The sequence below is a fragment of the Canis lupus genome, chromosome 17, assembly GCF_003254725.2.
Source record: "Canis lupus dingo isolate Sandy chromosome 17, ASM325472v2, whole genome shotgun sequence".
In the NCBI taxonomy this organism is placed as follows: domain Eukaryota; kingdom Metazoa; phylum Chordata; class Mammalia; order Carnivora; family Canidae; genus Canis; species Canis lupus.
The window spans coordinates 54835948-54862394 of record NC_064259.1 but is presented as its reverse complement, the minus strand read 5'-3'; the positions used below and the strand labels follow the sequence as shown (position 1 = coordinate 54862394).

General features: G+C 35.4%; 1 protein-coding gene across 7 annotated transcripts in view; it reads right to left on the bottom strand.

Annotated features, from left to right (window-relative positions):
* MAN1A2 (mannosidase alpha class 1A member 2) overlaps positions 1–26447 on the bottom strand; it is a 213141-nt gene that overhangs the window by 148769 nt on the left and 37925 nt on the right. For all 7 annotated transcript variants that reach the window (XR_003139521.3, XR_003139522.3, XM_025453390.3 and 4 more), the window contains exons 2-4: positions 20233–20488; positions 13840–13936; positions 3011–3129 (exon numbers count right to left, since the gene is read on the bottom strand). Coding sequence is in view for 5 of the 7 variants with exons in the window: in XM_025453390.3 (XP_025309175.1) it covers positions 3011–3129; positions 13840–13936; positions 20233–20488 (472 nt within the window). In the remaining 2 variants the exon portion in view is untranslated. The remainder of the gene's footprint in view (positions 1–3010; positions 3130–13839; positions 13937–20232; positions 20489–26447) is intronic.

Below are 26447 nucleotides of genomic sequence, written 5' to 3'. Positions count from 1 at the left end.
AGATGTCAATTCTCTCCAAATTAATCCGTAAATTGAATGCAATTCTCATCAAAATGTCAACAGTACTCCAGAGCTTACAAGAACAAAGAGCTGAGAACTGCTAAGATAATTTCCTAATAGAACAAGATCAGATATCAAGCTTCCTATAAAAATATTGCAGTTAAGACAGTTAAAGCCAACAGAAAAGAACTGACTCATATAACTGATGTGGCATGTATAAATAGCAAGGACATAAATGGTTCTAGGATCAACGGATAGTTGCCTCTCTCACCCTTACACACAAGATCAATTTCAGATGAATTAAAGACCTAAATGCAAACGCCAAACTTTAAAACATTCAGAACAAAATATAAGAATATTCAATACTCTTCAAGAAGAGTAGGCATTTCTTAAATAAGATACAAAAAAAAAAAAATCCTCTAAGGACCACGTAGCCAAACAGGAGAAAAAAAAAAAGGGGGACTATATCTCTCACACTTCCTTTACACTAAGGTTGGGCCATATGAGTCAGATCTACTCAATGGTATACAAGCAAAATTGGAATAACCGATTCCTGTAAACTGTTTTTACAGAAGACTCACATATCTTTCCTCTTTTCTCCAATTAGGAGCTTCATCCACCTTAGCAAGGAACCACCTTGAACCATGAGATTGAAGCTATACAGTGAAGTTGACAGAGTTGTTGACAGAGCAACAAAATAAAGGGCTTCTGAACCTGAACCTCTTGCAGGAGGCCATAGCCAGATTCGCACTGGAACCATGTTTCATAACTAGTATGACAATGATGTCACTGTTTGGAGCCCTCGGGGCAGGTTCATCAAATTGAGTATGTAATGGAAGCTGTCAAACAAGGTTCAGCCACATTGGTCTAAAATACGAAATCCATGCAGTGTTGGTTGCATTGAAGATGGCACAATCAGAGCTTGCAGTTCATCAGAAGAAAATTCTCCATGTTGACAACCATAGTGGTATCTCAATTGTGGCACTTATTGCTGATGCTAGACTGTTATGTAATTTTGTGCACCAGGAGTGTTTGGATTCCAGATTTGTATTTGACAGATCTCTTCCTATGTCTTGTCTTGTATCACTAATTAGAAGCAAGAACCAAATACTAACACAAATAAATGGCTGGAGACTATATGGTTATTGCTGGTTAAGATGATACGGGCCCTCACATTTTCTAAACTTGTCCATCTGCCAACTATTTTGATGTAGAACCATGCCCATTGGAGCCTGTTCTTAATCAGCTTGTACTTATACTTGGAGAGACATACATCTGGGTTTATGAAGTGCAATTTGAATGAACTGGTTAAACACTTCTTGCAAAACAAGACCTAACTATAAAGAATGTTTCCACTGGAATTGTTGGTAAAGACTTAGAGTTCACAACTGATGATGATGATGTATCTCCATTCCTGGAAAGTCTCAAAGACCCCAGAAAGGGGCATAGCCTGCTCAATCTGCTCATGAACCTGCAGGAAAGTCTGAAGAACCAATGGAACATTAAGTCACAAACCAGTCTATATGTGTATTATTAAATATGTAAGAATGTACTGTATTGATGACAATAATCTATACTTTGAACCAAAAGACACAGGGTGGTCTTATGGTATGTTTTAGCAACCAGTCCAAGCAACTTGTCTGAAACCAAAGAATGGTGTATATTTTTCTTTGAGAGGGTCTATATAATCATTTTCTAGAAAGTAAGATATCTGCAGTAATGTTTTTATATGAAGAACATAGTATATTCAAGGTTTTAAAGGCAATTGTGAAATAAAATTGTTTCACCTGCCTATGTATTGTGGAAAAAAAAAAAAAAGACTAAGTATCCTAAACCAAGCCAACCTTAAACTGCTTACTCTCTGTGCCTAATTACATGAAAGGGAAATAAACATCTATCTTATTTAAGCTATTTTAGATTAGATTTTCTGCCACTCACAGGCAAACCTAAATCTAACTGATATTAAAAATTGTCTAACTGATGTATGTTTAAAATGCAATAATAATATTAAAAAAGTAATCCATTTTTGTGTGGTTAGCATCAGAAAAGCATGAGAGAAGAAATAATTATGGATTTAAATCATAACTTTAGTGATGCAGAATCTGCCAGAGAAAAACACATAGTGAAAGAGTGACTTCTGACCACAGCAAGAGAAAGAACAGCAAACACTAAAATACTAAAGATAATGAATATGAAAAAATAGTCCATACAACTTGTGAGTGAATACTAGCAATAATGAAAATAATTCCTACCACAATAATAATTACAGACACTTAATGTGTACCAGATTATCTCAAATATTCCTTACAATATTGCAATGCAATAGTAATTTTATGACAGGTTTAGAAAAAAATACGAAACTTTCCCAAGTCACACAGTGAGAATGTAGCTGTGCCAGGCTTCAAACTTCAGCCACACCACTTAACAACTATGCCAAAATGCTGGAAAGAGGGGCATAAGCCTTGTTATGAAGGCTCATCAAAGCTATACCGGATTATTGAATCTTTAAAAATTAACAAAATGTGGGATGCCTGAGTGGCTCAGTGGTTGGGCGGCTGCCTTTGGCTCAGGTCATGATCCTGGGATCTGGGATCGAGAACCACACTGGGCTCCTGCGAAAAGCCTGCTCTCCCTCTGCCTACGTCTCTGCCTCTCTGTTACTCCTGAATAAATAAATAAATCTTTAAAATATATATAAATAAATAAAAATTAACAAAATGCTTACTGTTTATAAAGTAGTTTATGCTTGCCTGGTATTTCTAGTCCTGTGTGGTTTTTTTCTGTTACTATTGCTTAACACACTGCCTCAAATGATAAGGTTAAGAAAAGTGAAAGGAAGATGGTGAAAAAGAGTATGTATTTTATGCAAAAGTTAAATAACAACTCTAATCTCCAAAGAAGGCAGGGAATTTAGGATTTCCTTAAACTGCTGGTATAATGCTCAAAACCACCATGGTTTAGACACTGTCTTTTCATAGCCGATCAAAGAAGTCATCAATTGTATACTCACCACACTGAAATCAAGGTTCTCTTCAATCCATTTTTGCCCATCTCCAAATTCATCATGAAGTCCCATGATATAAAGGGTATCCAAAGCATCTACTATGGTAGCACCCATTTGTGAACTTCCTATATTTTAGGTGAGGGAAAATAACTGTCATTAATAACATGCCCTACATAGAAGGTCTGTTTTAATTTTTTAACATATAAAAAACCAAAGCAGGAGTATAAGGACCAAAAATAATACCCAACATGGTTCGCTTTTCCTTAAGAATAATAAACCCTATTCAATATATTTCCCTAAAGATGACATGTTGACAATAGGAAGGTAAAAGAAAACTAAAATTGTAACTCTCCTTCATTTTCTTCCTGGTCACAGCATGAGATATCTACCAACTTAACTAAGTTTAAAAAAAAGGGGGGGAATTAATTCAAGAAATGGGAAGGGTAGTTCAAAAAATGTTAAGCTAAGTCATAATACAACCATGCTCTTCTGGTACAAATTCAAAGGAAGGGAAAATATATACTTTGAAATAATCATGAAAGTACAATAGGGCTAGATGATCATAGTACAACAGCAACTAAAATGATCCTTAACAATCGAAAAGCAGGTTAATCATACTGAAAAAGAAAGTGAATATTAAACAAAATATGAGTAAAAAAATCAAAATATGAGTAGAAAAAATCAAAATAATCAAAAAAATCAAAATATAGATCTATACCCATCTTTAAGAGAGATAAAATCTTGAAATTAAAGGAAACAATTCAGGGAGGGAGAAACTAACAAAACTAGCTGATAGCAAAACTAGTCACTGTAAACATATGACAAGAATACAGGTCAATCTTACTAATGAATATAAACTGCAAAATCATGAATATAACCTAAAATAAATCTAAAGCATAGTAAAATAATAAGTAACAAGGAGTGGATGAGTCTTTCCCAACCCCTGGAACACAATTATTTCTATCTTCTGAAAATAAAAATCATCCACACTTGTTACTACCTACATTAAAATGGCTTAATTATTATACTGTCTTCATCAACATGAGTTTACTGTTACCCTGGCCCAGAAAGATAAATGCTGCAAAATAATTTTACTGTTCATTCCAGGAACTTCCTGAAAGACCCATCAACTCTTTGATGCAAACTATCCAATGATGGCTTAAGCCCCAAAACTCTGAACTCCTTACCTCCAAACTCACTGCTTACCAATTCTAAACTGTTATATTATGGTCCTTAACCCAATCATAACCAAGTACCCCAAACCCCAACTGAAAGGCCCATCTTAACCCAGACTTAAAAATCTCAGTAAATATCCCAACTTTGTCCTTCTCCATTTGACAGGCTACTAAGGCTCTCAGAGTTAAGCATTAAACTCCGCATATTTTATCAATAAGTCGCATTTGACATTGCTTAGTTACTATTCTTTTCTTTTTCCTTCCATCCCTTTTTCCACTGGGCAAACAGTGCTTTCTTCTGACGTTTTAAAGCTATACAAATTCGTTCTTAAAACGTTTGTCCTAAACTTACATCACATTTTCTTCTTCTTGTGATTCTAACAATTCTTTCCAACTTATCAATAAGTATTATCTTCCCACTAACAAGGCAAACATTCCACCATTCCCGGATGAGTTCCTGGATCTTATCCCCACTTAAGTTCTCTTCATGCTAACAATAACCAGAATGTTTGTTCTGGGTTATTACAGACATACTCTCCTTTTATTTTTCTTTGTTCCTCAGCTTTTTATTATGACAAATATTTTATCAAGCCTTTAGTCCCCCATATAATCCTCTCTCTTCCATGATCACTTAAATATGTATTTCTTTTTATGTTAATAGTATTTCATCCAAAATATTTATCATGCTTATTTTAAAATCCTTAAGAGTACCTGTTATTGTTATTTCAATTTTTATAGGTAGTTATGCTTCAGTTCTCTACTTATTTATGAAATCCTGGAAGTGCATACTCCTCCATGGTGCTGACAACTCTGGAACAGAGAAAGGCCTGACCCACCTGTTCTATACCAATTCTGGTTAGTTCCACAAAAAGAGGTTTGTGCCTGGGCTAAACAGCCCAAGGAAGAGAAATGTAAAATTGAAGTTCCTGGCTATCACTATGATTATTTACCTAGACTGGATAAAGTTAAAAGATCTAAACTACCCCTGGGTCAAATGAAGTGAAACACAATACTGTAGAATATATAAAACATTAATAAAACTTTATTATGAGAACATAGGATTCAACTAATACAGTTCTCAGAAACTCGTAACTTGAAAATTTTATGTTATTTCATAAGAACAAATGAAAATAACTGAATTCACAACACCCTACTAAGGAAGAAAAAATGATAAACTTGAGCAAAAAATAAAAGAATCAGAAAAGTTAAAAGGCAAAAATTAATGAATTAGAAATAAAGAAAATTGCCAAAAATATAAATTCAAGGATAGTTCTATCAGAAGAACTATACAATGACTCTACCCCTAACCAGCGCTTAAAAAGTAGCCAGGGAATACAAAATGCAAAATGAAAAGTAAGACTGCATCAACAGAGAAAAACTAAGAAAACTATAAAAAGCCCACTTTACTCATATCTTACCAATAAATTTGAAAAAATGAATGCCACTGATAATTTTCTATGACTATATATTATAGATTTAATATTATATACAGAAACATATAAAAGAAAAATGAGATACATCAGATATATAACATATTTTATATATATTAACTGAATATATGTATGACTGAATTATATAAGAAACATGAAGTCTAAACAAACAAAACAGACCAAGAAGCTGAGAAACTGAGCAGTTCTCAAAGACCTACCCACCATAAAAGTATCGTACTCTGGAAGTTCCATAGAATAGATTCTACTTTAATTTTAAGAACAGTGGGGTGCCTGGGTGGCTCAGTTAGTTAAGCATCTGCCTATGACTCAGGTCATGATCCCAGGGTCCTGGGATTGAGCCTCATGGCAGGCTTGCTGCTCAGTAGGAAGCCTGCTTCTCCCTCTCCCTCTGCCCCAATCCCTGCCCTCGTGCTTGCTCTCTCACTCACTCTCTTAAATAAATAAAATATTTTTTTAAAAATGTTAAGAACAGTAACTCCAACATAAATTTTTATAGAACACAGGAAAGGAGAGCTTAAAATTCAATCTATGATTTTACATACCACTGATGCAAAAATGTTAGTAAGAAAAATAAAACAATCTGATCTCCTTTGTGAGCATCATGGAAATATTTAAGAGTAAAATTGTTGAGCCATATGGTAAGTTGATGTTTAACTTTACAAGAGACCTGATAAATAGCTCTCCACAGTTTCCATTTTATACACTAAGGAACAATGTAGAAGAGTTCTAGTTGCTCTACCATCCTTATCAACATTTTTGGTATTGCTGGCCTTTTTAATTTTAGGCATTCTAATGAGTGTGTAGGATATTCATAGTGGCTTGAATTTTAATTTCTCTGGCAACCATCATGCTTGTGGCTATTCATAAACCTTCTTTGGTATATAAATCATTTATATATTCTAAATACATTAGTATGTGTCTGTGTATATCACAAACATTTTCTCTAAGTCTTGTCTTACCTACCTTTTCATTTTCTTAATGTCTTTTGGAGAGCAGAAATTTTTAATTTTTATGAAGTCCAATTATCCAATTTTCTTTTATGGTTTATGCTTTTTGTATTCTAAGAACTCTTTTCTTACCTCAAAGTCACAAAGATTTTCTCCAAAGCTTTCTACCAAAAGTTTTACACTTTTCCCTTTTATGTTTATATCTGTGATCCATTTTAAGTTAATTTTTATGTACAATGAAGAGTCAAGGTTTGTTATTTTTTTATGGGATATGTAACTGATCCAGCATGATTTATTGGAAAGACTATCCTTTTACCCACTGAATTACCTGGGCACCTTTGTTGAAAATCAATTAACCATGTTATATATGTGCAGTCCTAGTTCTATTTTTTTCCACTATCTCTATGTCTGTCCTTGATGCTAAATTAAGAAATAAGACTGCATCATTAAGACTGTCCTCATTACTGCAGCTTTACAGTAAATATTAAAATCAGGTAATATAAATCCTTCAACTTTGTTCTTTTTAAAATATTATACTATTGCACATACTTTGCCTTTTCATAGGTTTTAGAGTCAGCCTACCAATTTATACGAAGTCATTATAATTAGGATTTCTTTAAATCCAAATATGAATTTTAAAAGAAATGACATCTCAATGGTAGTGAATATTCCAATTCATGAACATGGCATCTCTCTCCATTTATTTAAGTCCCTTGAAATGTCTCTCAATAATTACTTACAGTTTTAAGTGTATAGGTTTTACGTGTATTTTGCTAAATTCACCTACGTGCAGTTCATATTTTTTGATGCTACTGCAAATGATATTTTTAAACTGCATTGTGACTGTTTATTGCTAGTACACAGAAATACAATTTATTTTGTACACTGAACTTGTACCTTATGACCTTATTAAATTTTATTCAATCTAGTACTTTGTTTTCATTGTTCAGTGGATTCCTTAAGATTTTCTTCATGGAAAATCTTATTGACAACAAGTAAAGATAGTTGAACTTCTTCATTTCCAATCTTCATATCTCTATTGTCTTTTTCTTGCTTTAATCCACTGGCTAGGACCTCAACCACAATGCTACACAGAAGTAGAAGAGCAGACATTCTTACCTAGTTCATAATCTTAGGGGAATACATCTTGTCTTCCAATATTAAGTATGTGGCAAATTTTTTCCATTTGTTTCATTTTAGAGTGTGTGTGCCCATGTGTTTTAATGCCTTTAAATCAGGCTGAGGAAGTTCCCTTCTATCCACATTTGCTGAGAGCTTTTATCACGGATTGATCTTGAGTGTTGTTAAATGCTTTTTCTGTATCTACTGAAACCACCATATAGGTTTTCTCTCATTCCCTGAATATTTTCAATTACAATGACTAATTTCTGAATATTAAACCAACCATGCAATAGTCATGAAGTATTATTTATTTACATATTGCTGAATTTGATTTACTAAGATTTGGTTAAAGTGAGCCATGATAAATTTTTTAAAAAGATCAATGAAACCAAGCTTCTAATAGGACCGACAAAGAGAGAAAACATGAATTACTAATATTAGGAATCAAAGGAATTAGGGGATATTATCTCTATAGCTGCCACAAACATTCAAAAGATAACAAGGCAATACTCCACTCTACACACATAAAATCAACAGCTAAGATGAAATGAACCAATTCCTCAAAAAACACAAACCATCAAAACCCACTCAAGAAGAAATATAGTTGGCCCTAGAAACCCTGGGGTTAAGAGGACTGATCTCCAATGCAGTCAAAATCCCACATGAAATTTTTGAATCCCCAAAAATTTAACCAGCCTACTGTTTACTAGTAGCCTTAGTGATAATAAACAGTTGATTAACGCGTACTTTGTATGTGCATTATAAACTATATTCTTATAAGATATGTTAGAAAAATGTTATTAATAAAATTGTAAGATTCATATATACAGACAAGCATATCCACAACTGAATATTACTCAGCTATCAAAAAGAATGAAATCCTGTCATTTGCAACAACATGGATGAAGCTAGAGTGTATTCAAAATAAGTCAGAGGAAGACAAATACCATATGATTTCACTTCTGTGAAATTTAAGAAACAAAACATGAACATATGAGAAAAAGAAAAAGAAGGAAACAAACCATCAAAAATTCTTAATGACGAGAGAACAATCTGAGGATTGATGAAGGGAAGAGGGTGGTGGGTGGGCTAGATGGGTGATGGGTATTAAACAGGACACCTGTGATGAGTACTGGGTGTTTCATCTAAGTGATGAATCACTGAATTCTGCTCATGAAACCAATACTGCACTGTATGTTAGCTAACTAGAACTCAAATAAAAATTTGAAAAAAATCTTAAGAGAAAATGTACTTACACTATTATACTGTATTAAAAACACACACACACACATAAATGGACCCATGCAGTTCAAACCTACGTTGTTCAAGTGTCAACTGTAGGTAAACTGATTGGTCTTTACATCTAGAGAAACTTAATTTGCAGTTTAAAATTCTCCCAGAAAAAAAATTTCCAGATGCAGATGGCTTCCGTGGTTAATTTTACCAACACTGAAGAAGAAAATAAAATCAATGTTTAACAATCTCTTCCAGAAATATGAAGAGCAGAGAACACTTCCAAATTTATTTTATGAAGCCAGTATTACCCTGATACCACAAAACAATGCAAGAAAAATACAGAATATGAATGCAAAATATAAATATGTGTAAATTCTCAACAAAATATTAGAAGTCATAACCCAGTTAAGTTGGAAATAGCAAAAAGAATTCACACACATACACCTATAGACACATAGATAACACATAGAGAAAATAAAAGCACACTTCAAAAAGCACTCCAAAGTAACTCTCTTCCAAATCAAAATGCTTTCTTTTAAATACAAAAAGACCAGGATCCCTGGGTGGCTCAGCAGTTTAGCACCTGCCTTCGGCCCAGGGCGTGATCCTGGGAGTCCCGGGATGGAATCCCACATCAGGCTCCCTGCATGGAGCCGGCTTCTCCCTCTGCCTGTCTCTCTGCCTCTCTCTCTCTCTCTCTCTCATGAATAAATAAAGTCTTTAAGAAAAAAAAAAGTTAAAAAAAATAAATACAAAAAGACCTATCCATCACAAAATTCTTTTTATTCTCCAAAATATCTCATTCTGGAGAACTCATTCCATTAATCACTATTGGAATAATTAATATCAGTGCTAATCTGTGTCCAGCAACATTTCCTTCTTTGCCCTCACTAATTCCAGGAGTTTGCCTTAACTGGGTAAAACCAAAGGAATATATGTCATCCTTCTGGGAATGGTATTTGGTTAGAGGATGGGCTCAAAAACCAATTAGAGACAAGAAACAATGAGTCTTTCGGTGAAGTTTCTAAGAAACCCAAGTGCTCCCTTCACTACAGTGTTCTCTTTTCTACAGATGTGGTAATATGAATATATAAAGCTGAGGCAGCCAGTGTGAAGATATCAACACACAGAGGAAAACAGAGGAAAGATGTAAAGGAAAAGCTTAGCTGGATTCCAATCTATGCTAGGACTTCATTGAGCAATTAAATGTCTTTTAGTTTAAGCCATTTTGAAATGGGTTTTCTGTTATCTACACATAAAAAATTGTATAATGCCAAGCACTAGCTAGTAGAAGTCAGAGGAACACTGATTTCAGTTACCATATAATTTTTTTCATAATTAAAGCTACTAACATGGGAAAGGACACATATTAAGTTATTTTCCATATAATCTCAAATACTGCAAGTTTCAATACTCGCCTGTATGATCCTATATGTTCAATATTCGCCTATATGTTCCATAATAGGCCAGACTTTTAAAGTTCCTTTTAACTCTAAGATTGATTCTGTAAAGGCATACTGAATTTAGGATGTCAAATGAGATACTCAGAACTATTACCCATTGGTTAGATTTCTTCTATTTAAACAAAGAAAAGGTAAAAAAAAATAATAAAATAAAAATTAAAAAAAATTTTTTAACTTCCAAGTCATACTAGCAAATATGAAATGCAAAAAAGAGAATAAATGAGAAACGAAGTCTTGAACTTTATTAATCCTTTAATAAACTGCATATCTAAAAACATAACAATAAAGGATCCATTCCTACCTAGCTTATTTGGTGGGAAAAAAAATTGTAACCACTCAAAAGTTTTATTAAAAGATACAAGCACCAAAAAAATAATAAATAAAAATAAATAAAAGATATAAGCACCTAACTTTGATTACTGAAAATTCTGCAGACTAAATTTTCACTTTTTCTACCATTTCACTATAATTTTCTTCTCACAATGGATTTTTCCTATGTTCTGCTATTGATGCTTTTCTGTCTTTAGAATCTACTGAAATAGTGTGGAATGGTGTTTAGAAGAAGGGACCTTGGCACTAGACTGCCTGGATTCTAATCTTGGCTCCATTATTTACTAACTGTGTGATCTGGGGCAAGTTAGTTAACCCTAAATGTGCTTCGATGTCCTCATATGTAAAATGGAAAGAGTAACCACGGCACCCGCCTCTTATAGTTGTTTTAAATGCAAAATAAGTTCATTCACATAAATCTCTAAAACCAGTCCTCAGCATATAGTACATTTATTACTCTGCTTGGGCTGCCATAACACAATATACAGACTAGGAGGCTTAAACAACAGAAATTTATTCTCATAGTTCTATAGGCTATAAAAGTCCAATCAAGGATCCAGATTTTGGTGAAGGCTTGTAGACAGCCATCTTCCTACTATATTCTCATATGAGCTTTCCCTGGTGCATGTGCATGAGGAGAGAGGGCTCTGGTGTTTCTTCCTCTTAAGGGCTCCAGCCCTATCAATCAATAGGGCCCCACACTTATTACTTCATTTAACTTTATTAACTCCTAAAGGTTCTATCTCCATATATAATCACTTAAGGGTTGGAGCTTCAACATATAAATTTATGGGGGACACAATTTAGTTCATAGCAGAATGAACTATATAAATACTGTTGATGTTTCTACTAATGTGTATATGACTATTCTTCTAAAGGAAAATATTAGTCTTATTCATAAACCAAGTTATAGAATCCCTAAAGTTACTAATTTCATGCCAGATTGGTATAAAAAAAAAACTTAAAACTTTTTAAGTTTGAAATATACTTAATTGCTTTCATTTACATGATGATTCCTCTAAAATGGAGGAACACTGGCAAATATTTGCTTTAACTCAGAATGAAAGGGCTCATTTTATAGAGTCTCCGTTTCCAACTCTAATTTCTTTTAACTTTTAGGATCTCACGGATAACTCTCAGTTTAACCACTAAATCAACTTGGCAAGGACTCAACTTGACAAGAATCTGAACCTACCATACCCCAGTCATCATTTACCAACCTAACCAAAGAGTGACCTACACAGTTTACTTGAAAAAGTCTGACAAAATTAGCACAAATTAAAACTACCTTTCATTAAAAAAAAGAAAGCTATTGTTTTTACACAGAAAAAAAAAACATTAAGTCAAAACTTCTCCATTAGGATTTTAACAAAACTACATTCAGTTAAGAAATATCACTTTGCTCACTAAAAGATTTATATTGATTTATAAGGAATGGAATTTTTAGTTACCTGAAAACTCATTTATATTCTGAATTTAATTCAGCAAACAAATCTTCCTTAGACAGCAATTACAATGATTAAATGAAATAATATACGTTATTTACCTACTACCTTGCTTAGGAGTCCTATCTCTTTGATAAATGTTAATACAGTAGATGTTCTGGGAAATAAGGTTTAAAAAAAACAAGCAGAAAATTAACATCCAACTCTTATTTTCAGTACACATTTACATTCCAATCCTTTGAAAGGACTCCTAGTTCACCAGAGTTTAATATAAAGAAATACTTAGTTGAAGAGAAGACCTAATTTTAATTAACCATTAAATATAATGTCTTTCCCTGCACTAGTATCTCACAATGTGGCATCCACAAAGCAATGGAATTTCTCTATCTGTAACCTTTGCTGAGGAAACATACTTTATTTCATTAAGTGATAGATGTTAACTTAAATATTGTTTTAAAAGATCTCTAGTATCTTCGGTTACCTAAGGGAAATTTTTTCCATTATTCCTCCATCCCAACATGTCTCAAACTTGGTAGAAATGATCTCTTCAGTCATTTTATTTTTTTACAAAAAATAACATAGCAAAAAACAAATTATAAGAGAAATCATAGCATTAGAAAAAACCTTCCAAATGTCATAAAGAAAAAAGTTGTTATTTAGATTACTGTGGTGGCACTTTATAATTGGTAAGGATAACTGCACTGCATAAAGTATTATGTGTGCCTTCCTACCCCATTAATATTTTCTTGCCTTCACCTATCATTACTTAAAAGACACTCATCACATCAAGAAAAATTGAGAATGGGAGAAAGAGATGAAGATTATAAAGAACAGCTTGATAATTCTCAAGATTTATCCTTAGGTTAAGTAAAAGTTAAGTAAATTAACTCACTCAATTTTTAAACCGAGAAGTTTAATAAGTGGAGTAAACTCAAGAGAGGTAGAAAGTTGAAGTGTACTCAAGATGAACACAGCTCTTCCCCAGACCTCCATCCACATGCACATTAATCTTTCCCCTGGAACCGTGAATGTACAACATAACCTGCTCACCCTACCAACCAAATCACCCTGGGTGTGTGATGGTTTTTTGTATATACAAAGCACTGCTGCTCTCATTTGCATCTCCTCCTCCTCTATACTGTGAGGAGTATGAAAACTGTGTCAAAGAAAAATTACAAATAGGTACCTAACTTCCTTGATGTTAAAGAAAAAAAAAAAATGCAGACACACCTGGGTGGCTCAGTGGTTGAGCGTCTGCCTTCGGCTCAGGGCATGATCCCGGGTCCAGGGATCAAGTCCCACATCATGCTCCCTGTGAGGAGCCTGCTTCTCCCTCAACCTATGTCTCTGCCTCTCTCTGTGTGTCTCTGATGAATAAATAAAATCTTAAAAAAAAAAAGCTTCAAAATACTCAGGTAAATGACTACAGTGTCTGTATATAAATAGAAAATCTACCACATCCCCTGTATATTCCAAAGCAACTATCACTAAATCTTGAAAAAATCTTAAATCACTAAAACTTGCAAGAAAAATAAGTAAATGTGTGCTACAAAGTTGTAATTCAAAATATTCAGGTTTTAGAAAGTACTCAAAAAGTTAGATTCTGTTTTAAAGATGGAGATAGAAAATGATATAGTAACGGATATATAATTAGAAGTAAACTTACCAAATATATTAGTGGAGTGTCCTTTCTTTGCAATAGGTCTGAGTTCATTATGTCCCCAACCATACATCCTATAATTATCCCAGGCATGTTTCATCATCTGAGAAAGGAAAAATTATAATCCATCAATTTACATTACTTACAGACTGTTAATTCATCTATCACTATAGCCTTGCCCATTCTCCTGTATCTTCTACATTAGGATACTATTCTATCAACATTCGTTATCAGTGAAGATAACACATATAACCATGTTTAACCTCAGTCTACACAACAGAAAAAAAACTTGGCTTGCAAGTTGTAGTTTGCCAATCTCTGACCTAATCAAAGTGAGTAGGTACGTGTGATTCAAGTAGCAGCAATCAAGTCTCTTTATGCATACTGTGAGAGACACTAGAAGACAAAGGGACTCTCATTTGGAACCTCAAGGTCTACATAATATATCATCTTGAAGCTGATGGGAGCTAACACTAACCCAATATGAAGAAACTAAACAACAAAAGGACAGAGGTGCATATTACTGACAACAACATCCACAAATGTGGACTTAGCCAAGCTTGAAGCCCTAGTTTAGAGCCACTAAGCTAGTATTTTTTTTTATATCAACTAGTTTGAATTGCACTTCTCACACCCCAAGGAGCTCCAAGCTACACAATAGCAGAGTAATTATATAACAGTTGAATTATTTAATAGTGGACTGTGGTATATCAAAAATCTATTCAATTAACAGTATTCATTAAAATATCCTGACTTGTAACCGAAAACTAATATATCTCAAAAACACAGATTCAAAATTCCTTAATGAAAATTAGCATTATAGAGAGGATACTATGTAATGATCAAGTACAGTTTAACCTAGGAATTTACGACTAATTTAACATTCAAAAACCAAACCAATATAATTCAGAATAAAATAAAAGGAAAAACATCACACAATCATTTTTATAGAGGTAGACAAAGCACTTGACAAGATTCAACACCATTCATGATAAAAATTCTCTGTAAACTACAAGGAAATGTCTATAACCTAAAAAAGGGGGATCCTCAAACAACCTACAGCTAACTTAAATACTTAATAGTACCAGACTGAATGCTTAACTCCCTAAAGTTGAGAATAAATCAAGTACATCCATTCTCACCACTTATTTTCAACAGTGTACTAGAAAGTCCAGTGTAACAAGGTAAGAAAAAGAAATAAAAGAAAAATCAAAAAGGAACAAAGAAAGTTTACCTCTATTCAATGAGCACATTATTATATGTATAAGGAGAATCCTAAGTAATCTAAAAAAAAAAAAAAAAAATCCACTGAACTAATAAGGGGACTTCAATCATGTAACAGGGAAACAAGTTCAGAAAACTAAACTCAAATATATTTCTATGCGCCAGTAAAAACAGAAATGGAAATTTTTAAAAATTCCGTTTATCAAAAAACATGAAATATTTCAGAATAAATAGGACAATATGTACAAGAATTATATTCTGGGAACTATAAAATACTGTTGCGAAATTAAAGAAAATCTATGTGGAAATATGTAACATGTTCATTAAACACTGAATATTGTTAAGGTAATTCTTCCCAATTCATCTACACATTCAATAAAACCCAATTAAAATCCAACAACCTTCTATTTTCATAAAGAAGCTAATTCTAGAAATTAGGCAAAGAACCCAAAAATGCCAAAACAATTTTTAAAAAGAACAAAGTTGGAGGATTTTAACCTGCTGTCAGAGTTTACTATAAGTTAAAGATTTTAATTCAGTGTCCTACTGGCATTAGGGGGTTGGCATACAAACAAATGGAATAGGTCTGAGTCCAGAATGAGACTTAACATCTACTGATTTAGTCATTTGATTTTGAACAACAGTGCCAAAGTAATTCAATAGGAAAGGATAATCTTTTCAACAAATGATGCCGAAACAACTAGAAAGCCCTAGGGGCAAAAACTGAAGCACAGCCCTTACTTCAAACAATAAACAAAAAATTAACTGGCAACAGATCACAGACTAATATGTCAAAATTAAAACAAGTGCCCACACAAATACCTGTACACAAATGTTCATAGCAACTTTATTCATAATAGCCAAAAACTGGAACAAATGCTGACAAATGTTTAACAGGTGAATAATAAATTATGGTATACCGATATCACAAATACTATTAAGAAAAAATGATCTTTACATGCAATCTTCATAGATGAATCTCAAAAAAAATTATGCTGACCAAATGCCCAGACACAAAGTATCACATACTTTCATACTTTATATGATTCCATTTGATTGAAACTCTAGGAAAGACAAATCTAATCTATAATGACTGTAAGATCAGTGGTTGCCTAGGACCAAGGAATCAGATGGACTGATCAGAAAGGGGCACAAGAAAAACATTTTGAGATTATAAACATATTCACATCTTGGTAACAGTTGTTGTTATACAGGTATATAGATCTGTCAACACCCATTAACAAGCAGTACTTTTAAAATACGTATTTTATTTTATACATATATCTCAATAAAGCTCAATTTTTTAAAAAAATCCAATAGTTTCCCATATTTTCCCACTCTTCTGAGGCAATTAAACTCTTTCACCTATTTTTTTCTATTTACCACTATATTTTGAAATATGGTTTATAGTGTTATTTCTTGATTTTTAAAGAAGGTTTAGGTACATACTGTATTTCCCTATAGTTAAGATAATTTAGCTCTTTTATATGCCACACCTCCACATATACTTCCTCACATATATTTCTCTGGCCCACATCCTCCCAATATAATTAGCAACATGTTTTTCTTATAATTATTATATTACTGTATGCAATTTTTGCTTTTCCTGCTTTTATTACTTGTCTGAGGGCTTGGGTTTTTTTGTTTACATAGGTTTTTAATTTAACAATTTTAAATTTACTTCCAAATTATACTTGAGCTTCAAAACTTGTCTCAGTATAATCAAACACATCAGATAAACTATCAGTTCCATTTTATCCTGACATATGCTCCCTGAAACTCTCTATGCCTCCTGCTCTAACCTTGACTTTTGTTCTCTCTGCCTAAAGCACAGCAGTCACCCTGCTGAGTCTCTTATTCAGAATCCTGAGAATGCCCTTTCTTTCTCTCTAGTGACAGATCTCCTGTTGCCAAAATTTCTTCTCTTCCTATTTTTGTGCTGAAGCATATTTCCCAGGAGCAACTTGAGAAAATGACTAAATTTACCCTCAGATTTTATTCATAATTTGGCTGAACATATAATTCTTTCTAAGCCATTGCTCCACTCTCTTCCAGTTTCCAATATTATGGCTGAGGAATCTGAGGTGCCATTATATACAATCTCATCTTTTGAGTGGAACCTTTTTTTCTTCTGTAAACTTGCACAATCTGTTTTTGAATGACTATTTTCCTAAAATTTCAGTAGGCGTCTTTTTTTTCCTTCTATTTTTTTGCTCATTGTTGTTCCATGCCTGGTGGGTCCTTTCAATCTGTGAATTCACATTCTTTAGCTTTAGCCAATTTTCTTAATTGACTTCTTCTTTTTCCTCTATCTAATCACTTGTTAGATGTTCCTGACAGATCTTATTTTCTCAATCTCTTTGTTCTACTGAGGGATTTGCTCAATTTTATCTTCCAACTCTTCTAATGAATTTTAAAACTCTATCATATTTTTTTAATTTCTAAGAGCTCTTTCATTTTTCTGCAAACGTTCCTTTTTATAACTTACTGTTCTCATTTTAGGAGTTCCATTTTTTGTCACTCTAATGATGCTAATTCTTTTTTGTTTTTTTTTTTTTTGTCCTCCTTGTATTATTTCTGTCTTCTCTGAATTCCTGAATTCTCCCATCTGTTTGTTCTCTAATGTGAGAAACTTTCCTGAAACGCCTAGTGATCTTTGGATTATTCTCCAAGAAGACGGAAGCACTTACAAGATAATTAAATGCTGTCAGTGAATGAGCAAAATTTGAGTTGAGCCTCATCTTAGAAAGCACAGGTGAAACCCCGAGGTGTTTCACTGCAGAATAGTATAGGTCTTTTCTCTTGGGCCAGTCTCAGAGAGAAGTCCTCCTCCCATCTTCTGCTTATTGAATATAAAAACCTGCTAGAATTCTGAGAGCTGAGCAGGAGAAAGTGGTCTCATATTTTGGACACTTTTCACTTAATTCTCTCCACCCTAACTCCTTTTTTTGTGTTTTCCCTCAGCCATAACTGGTATTCCCCAAATCCAGACCTTTTCTAACTCATTCCTCCAAAAGGTACTCTTTAGTCTTCTGTTGGGATGGGGAAGGCAGCAGCCAGGATGCCTAAGCTGGAGACTTGGGAATCTAGGAGTTAAAAGCACCTTTTAAAATTTTCAAATAATCCCTTTTCAACTTCATTTCATACCCCTGCCTTCAGAAGTAAACAATGTCTCTAATTCTTGAAACTTTTAAGTACTCTGCAGCCCATGTCACCTTGTCTCCCCTTAGCTTCTTCCCCTATAAGCTTAAGTTTCAACTTTCACTGCTTGCTAAATCAGTGACTGGAAGGTTTAACAGGAGCCCACATGGGAGGTCTTAATAGATTTCATGTTGACTCGTAAGAACACTGGATAGTATGGTGTGCTCTAAAGGGTTAACTCACCAGGTCTGGGTTGTCCAAACTCTATACATCCCAAAGAAAGATGTGGCCTATGCCAGACTCCTAGAAAATAACCACTAAATTTTATTAGCCTGCCTATTAAGAGTATCTTCGTTTAAGTGAAGCCTTGGGCCATATCAGACAGTGTACACTTATAATATGATTTATGCTATGGGCCTTGGGCCACATGTTATCACCCTGACCTTTGGGGGCATTGGAGAACTAAGGTCAGCCATGCTTACATAATGAGCCTCAAATAAAAACCCTGGCCACCAAGGCTCAGGTGAACTTCCCTGGTTGGCCCTCCTACACATTAGCACACATCACCGCTAGGAAAGTTCACCGTCCGTACCACTCCACTGTACGAGGACAGCTAGAAACTTGTGTCCAGTGTCATATGGGCCTTTTCTATTACTAATTTTAATCTGTATGCTACTACTATAATAAGCCAAAATCATGAATACAACAGCTTTGCTGAGCTCTGGAAATACTTCTAGCAAATCACTGAGGCTGTATGTGTCTTGGGAGACCCCTAAAGACACACTGTCTTTGAATTATTATGTACATAAAAAAGTATTTCAGTAAATTCTAATGACATCTAAAAAATGGGTTAGCCATCTCAAAAAAAATCTATCAATGTTTCCCCAATACGGTCCAAAGAAAGTGCCTTTAGCAGCCAGCACATAAAACAGATTCTAGAACTGAGGTAACATCAAAGTACAGCTCTGTTTTAACTCCATCAAGGTCTTACAAGTAATTCATTAGGCCAAGCTTAAACGTTAAGTACCTGCTAAATCTTTCATAGTCGTTACTAGAAATATCCAAATAGATATTTAACTATTTGAACTAAGCTGTCTTTATTTTATGATAAACAATCCCTTTGAAATATTGCTGATACTGCTACAACCTGACAAAATCTCTTTCTTTGCAGACAGTACAACTGCAAACTCTACCAAGAATTAGCAAAACTTCTAATTAACAAACTTAACTGTTAATATTCACTAAATTTTCCCCCTGCTCTGGTATTCTCTTTATCTCCAAGTAATTTCTAGAAAAATAAATGGAAAGACTTCGGGGACTAAACAATTTAAAGAATTCTGAGGTCAATCATCCCCCACTTTTCAATCCTTTGAAAGGAATCTGCAGTATGGTATGGTTGAGGGGTTCCATGATCTGTACTTTAAAAAGATGGCAGAGGGCAGCCCCGGTGGTGCAGCGGTTTGGTGCCTACTGCGGCCTGGGGTGTGATCCTGGAGACCCGGGATCGAGTCCCACATCGGGCTTCCTGCATGGAGCCTGCTTCTGTCTCTGCCTGTGTCTCTGCTTTTCTCTCTCTCTGAGTAAATAAATAAATCTTTAAAAAAAAATTAAAAAAATAAAAGATGGCAGATAGAATGTTAACTCTTCAGAGGTATGTTTATGAGATGTGCATAGTATCTAGCATAGTCCCTTGTAACTAAACACTTCAGAAATTTTTTTATTCAATGATAAATTATTTACAGATCTATTCTACATTATTTATAAGATGTTGCATATCAAAAGCTCCCTTGACATAGAGTGGTATAATGTGATCGAAACAACACTATATCAGAATCTTAAGTGTCCAATAATTATATTATAATCCATATTAAAAAGGAGAATTCTAGCCCTTATTTCCAACTTGGAATCTGAACTACAATCATGACCCGAAAACAAGAACAAAGTACAACACCATAGACGATACAAATGCATATATGTATCTGAATCCAGTCAAATACCATAACCATTCCATACCATAAATCTTAGTTTTATTACCTCTTTAATTTTTTCCCTTTTCTTTCGTATGTCATTATCTTCTGGGTCTCCACCATTTATTCCTATTAGATTTGGTATAGGGACTGGTGGCAGTGGCTTCTTCTCTTTTGTCTTCATCTCTTGGACTACCTTATTTTTCTCTGTCTGAATTTCCGCTCGAATTTCCTCTCTCGACTTTTTTAATTTTTCTTTTGCTTCCTCCAGGGCCTTCTCGTGATCAGCTCGAATTTTATTTCTTAAACGTTCCTCTTCTTCCCTATACGAGAAGAAAAAAAAGACTGATAAGAATGATCCTTAAGAAACTTGTCTTTGAACATAAAATTTAAAGTTTCCTCCACCGAACCCTGATAGATGCTTTCTACTCCTGACATTAAAGAGTAAGTATGATCTGGGGGAGAGACTCAGACCTATCTGTCCAAATAGGATAAATATAATTTGTTATGAGCCCTGGATGATGAGGAGTAAACAATTTATAAGATGGAGGAAGAGGGAACTTAGAAAGTTACAATTGCAGGACCCAAAGAGAAGAGAGAAAAGAGCAATCAATAACTTATCAGAAGACACATGAAAAAAGAAGAGCAGGGAGGAGAACTGGGGGGGAGGGGGAACCTGGTTCCCCCTAGTTGTTAGGGCCACCTGGGTGGCTCAGTTGGTTAAGTGTCTGCCTTTAAATTGGTTTAGTGTCTGCCTGAAAATTTCTCTGAAATTTTCAGAGAAAATTAGAAATAGAATCAAGCATGGGGAGGGGACAAAAATATAAATATAGGGTCAAGGATAGAAGTAAGTGGAAAAGGGGATCCCTGGGTGGCACAGTGGTTTGGCGCCTGCCTTTGGCCCAGGGCGCGATCCTGGAGACCCGGGATCGAGTCCCACGTCGGGCTCCCGGTGCATGGAGCCTGCTTCTCCCTCTGCCTGTGTCTCTGTCTCTCTCTCTCTATCTGTGTGTGACTATCATAAATAAAAAAAAAAATAAAAAATAAAAAATAAAAAATAAAAAAAAGAAGTAAGTGGAAAAGAAAAGAGCTTGGAAAACTTTTCATTTGTTATACAGTACAAGATATGCTTCTAAAACTTGTACATTCTGGAAATACTATAGACTTTAAAATACAATTTCCAACTGATGTGGGAATTGAGAGAGTGCTTAAAACTCTCTTGAACCCCTGTTAAATATACAGATTCCAATTCAGTAGTTCTGTATGAAACCTATGAATGTGTGGATTAAGAGCTCCTCTGATGAATCCTGGTATGCACACAGGTTTGGACACTTCTGCAGTGGACTCCTACAGGGTTTTCTATCCTACCCTACTTTTGTGAGAACTCAATCTTCTCTCCACTTCTACCCCAATCCACATTAATGAATACAGGAGTGGTAGTTCCTATTTTCCAAAATAGCCAATGATGAATACTCTAAGGGTAAATATCTAACTCAATAGTCACCAGAGTCAACTCTCCAGAAATTTAATTCAAACTCTGCAGACAGCTGGACCTATAACATTGCTAGTGGGAATAGAAAATGCTACAGCCACTCTGGAAAAGGTTAGCAGTTTCTTAAGAAATTAAAGGTGCAACTATCAGAAATTTCAGCATCTGCACTGGACATTTATCCTGGAGAAGTGAAGGCTTATGTTCACAAAAAAAACTATACATAAGCCCATCACAAAAAAAAAAAAAAGTATTATATGATTCCACTTATTAGCATAATCAAAATCATAGAAAGTAGAATGGTGGCTGCCAGAGGATGGGGCGGGTGGAGAAATAGGAAGTTGTTGTGTAATGAGTAGAGTTTCAGATTTGCAAGATGAAGAGTTCTGGAGATGGTTGCACAACAATATGAGTACATTTAATACGACTGCATCGTACACTTAAAAATAGTTGAAGTGATAAATATTATGTTTATTTTTCTAAAAACTGGCGGTGGGGAGATTCTATACAGATATGTTTGTAACAACTTTACCCATAATAGGCAAAAACTGCAAAGAACCCAGGTGTCCTTCAACAAGTAAATAAACTAAACCACTGTTTATACTAAGAGTAAGAAATACTACTCAAAAAGAAATAAACTATTCCTATTCATACACACTTGAATGAATTTCAAAGGTATTACTATGTGAATGAAAGAAGCCAATCTCAAAAGGTTACATTCCATATTATTCCTTTTATGTGACATTCTCAAAAAGAAAAAATGTAAAGATGGTGAATAGATCAGTGGTTGCCAGGAATTATGGATGGGGGAGGGGTTAACTATAGAAGAATAACACACAGAGTTTTTTGGGAAGATAGCATTGCTATGTAACCCAATTACAGTGATTATGGGAATACATACTTGTGTTTAAAAATCAAAGAACTGTATATCAAGAGAAAAAAATCAATTCATAGTCTAATATTAAAAATAAAATGTTAGGGCCACCTGGGTGGCTCAGTTGGTTAAGTGTCTGCCTTTGGCTCAGGTCATGATCCCAGAGTCCTGGCACTGAGCCCTGCACTAGCCTCCCTGCTCAGCAGGGAGTATACTTCTCCCTAAGCCCCTCTTCTCCCTCCCTATTGGTGCTTTCTTTCTCTCCCTCCCTCTCTCTCTCAAATAAATAAAAAAACATTTTTTAAAAAATAAAATAAAATATAGGGCAGCCCGGGTGGCTCAGCGGTTTAGCGTTGCCTTCAGCCCAAGGTGTGATCCTGGAGACCCGGGGTCAAGTCGGGCTCCCTGCATGGAGCCTGTTTCTCCCTCTGCCTGTGTCTGTGCCTCTCTTTCTGTGTCTCTCATGAATAAATAAGTAAAATCTTAAAAATAAGTAAATTAATTAAAATAAAATAAAATAAAATATAATGTTAAACGTTTAGAGAAAAAAATGGATTGCTAGCAGTAAGAAGGGGTTGATGAGAGAAAAAGGAGAGAGAATGCAACAGACACAGACAGGGCAACACAAGGGCACTTGCAGGTAGGGAGAAAGAATCCATGGGGCCTGCAGACAGAATAGAGATGGGAAGAATGCAGCAAGGACAAGCCAAGGTTGGCCCCTGAGTGAATTCACGAAGAATTCTGGAATAATCTGTTTGGAAGATTCAGGCAAAAGAGGGTTTCATCAGCACACTTGCCAAATGAAGTCTTAGATAATAACAAGGCAGACAAGGCAAGCACCACCCGACAGCCTCCCAGTCTCCCCCCCGCCCCCCCCCCCACCACCACCACCCCTTACCAACAGATTAACACTGCCTAGCCACAGAGATGATAATGCGTTGTTCTCAGATGCCTCCCCTACAGTTAGGGGTGGTCACATAACCCTATTCCAACTAAAGAGACAAAAGAGGGTCATTAGGAAATATTTTCCTTTGGGGATTAAAAAATGGACAGAGCCATCTGAGAGAAGACCAAACCTACCCAAACACCTATTTCTGTCTTCAATTGTGTTTGCCTAAAGCTGTGACAGCCATTGTGCAGTCAAACGGCCTGAGGATAAATGGCCAATATGGTTCAGAAAAGAAAAGAAAGAGGTTAAAGTGCCTCCTGGTATCATTAGACTGCTATCAGGGCCTGCAACGGCCAGTCCCCAGATTTCAGAATCTGTGGAGCTCAATTAGTTAGGTGTTCTGTCACTTGCACCTAAGGATTTTCCCAACTCGCTCATTCAATGTGCAAACAATGCACGCAGAGTCAGGATAGCAGAAGGCCTGGGACTAAGTCCCAAAGAAGAGTAACATCAAAGAAAGACGACTGGTTCTTTCAAGAGCAGTTTCTGTCCTGATGACGAGTGGGAGAGTCTCCACAGGTAACCATGCTTTCCATTTCTGGCTCCAAGCGCCGTGTTACCACTGAACGGCACATGGAAGCCCCTACCGTGTTCACAACAGCTCATCTGTGGCATCACCGTGGAAAGCAACCTCACCCACCAGTGAAGCTCCACAAACAGTTGGATATTACATGCCACTTTCTAGAGGCCATCCTGAGGCTGGGAGAGGAATATGGGCCACAACACATTTTATGTCCCTCTTCAAAGCTTCACAATGCACATGAGTATTTTAAAGGCTCTGAAAAGTTCTGCAATAAAGGTGCCTAACATAACACTGCACAACCTTATGTAGTCGCAGTCCCCCTTTTCTGCACACACCCCTTTTAGCATGCCACAAAACACACTGTCACAAGGGAATGTTCTCAAACTATGCCAGCAACCAACTAATAAGCCTTTGGTACAACCCACCACTTTTTGTTGTGACATTAGATGTATGTCTGAGCCTTCTTTTCCCATCTGTGAAAAGAGTACCCCCATTAAACTTGCAAGACTGTTGTGAGGACTGGATGAGATGACCAATGAGTCTAAGAGTACAGAAAAGTCCTTATCAACTCAAGATTCCTTCCTTTCCTGACCACCTAACCCTCTTCCTCACCACACACACATACACACACACACACAGTGCCATTTAGTGGTGTGAGCTAACATCAGTGTCCACAGGGACCAGGGACTGATACCCAAGGACATCTTGCAACTTCTCAGCGTCCCTGCACTGAATGACATAACAGCTTCTTGTCAAACCTACAAGGATTTAGAGGGCACCAAATGCTCTTCAAATGGGGCTAGCCTCCCATAAAAACCAGCAGATAGCTGTGCCCTCTCTCTTCCATCCCCGACTCCTTCGCCCATATGTCCATAACAGCAACTAAGACTTTCAGAAGTACCTTAGAAATAAAAGGCACTATGGGCATGAGTGCAGGGAAGCCTATTTTCAATTACTATTTCTACTAATTAAATGCTAATATCAATTATTTCTCTAATAGTAAACACATATATTTGATAACATACATATGTAAACAATTTTCAAATGACACAATTTTTATTACTTTCAAAAAGAAAATTGAACTCTCTAAATTGTAGTACTCTATAGGAAAGCCCCAGTCACTTTACCCCACTTTAGTTATTGCTATGGCATCCAAACGTTGTTCATCAGAACCTATACTGTTGAGTGTTATGCAATTTTATTTTAAAACATTTTGAAAACCTAAAGGTCTGTCAATTTGCATTTGTCCCTTAAAAATAATTGTTTAGCAGTTTAGTGAGTACATTCACCATGGAATAGCCATCATGAGCTGGAGTTCAAAGAAAGACCAGCTGAGTCCTCAAGAAGAACTCGAAAGTCCAAGGAATGGAGTCAGACCTCCTGTTAACTAGGGACCAAAAAGAATCGTTTTATGATTCAGAAAAAGTACTTAAGGCAAAACTACTTAATCCAAAAGTCAGGAGACAATTCTCTTTCCAGTTCTGCCCCAACTTTCTCTGTAATCTAACACAAATCACTAAAAACCTCTAAGATCAGTACTTTCTGGGAAAACACATTAACACTACCCTGACTATACCACTTAGCTAGTGGTATCCAAAGTAAGTAAAAGTACTTAATGAATTATAATCCATTAATTATATCAAACATCCTAATCTCTCTTACAGTTTTCTTCTCCATATATACAGTTTTCTTCTCCATATATATCTAATTCTTATTTTCATTTTGGTCTCCTTTCAAGAGGCTCCTCAAATTTTAGTGGCCAAATCTCTAGATTTTAAATTACACCAGGTCATTCAATTCTTTTGGGTATTTTCACCTAGCTTATCTTTTACTGTATTTTTATGATTTTTCTAACTTTGTTATCTTCAACAGATAATCATGTTGAACTTCCACTTGCATATGCCTCCTCCACATTTCCATCAGCGGCTTCCATCGTTCAGTGTAATAAAGATTCTGGCCACATCCAAAGAGAAGTGTGACTTTGTCCTCAACTTCTGGGAGGTAATCTCTCATACATGACTGAGGCACTCTTGGTTATGGGGAGTCCTGGCCACACCCAATCTTAGGGTGGGGCTGGCCACATCTAATAGTTCTAGAGTCAGGGCTGGCACCCTAGTCACACCAACAATATAACTTATTGGGTTCTGGGTCAGTTTCATTGAGACTGAGTTCAATCATGTCTGCAATCAATCACTTAGTCATGCCTACATAACCAAGCCTCAATAAAAACTCTGGACACCAAATCTTAAGCAAGCTTCCCTGGTTAGCAATATATACTGGCACACTTTGATGGGGGGAGAGTAATGCACTGACTTCACAAGGAAAGGACACCAGAAGCTCCACATCTGGAACCTTCCTGGACTTCACCCAATGTGTTTCCTCCTTTGGCTGACTGTAAACTCCATCCTTTCCCTGTACTCTACAATCCTTTCATGAGTATAACAGTT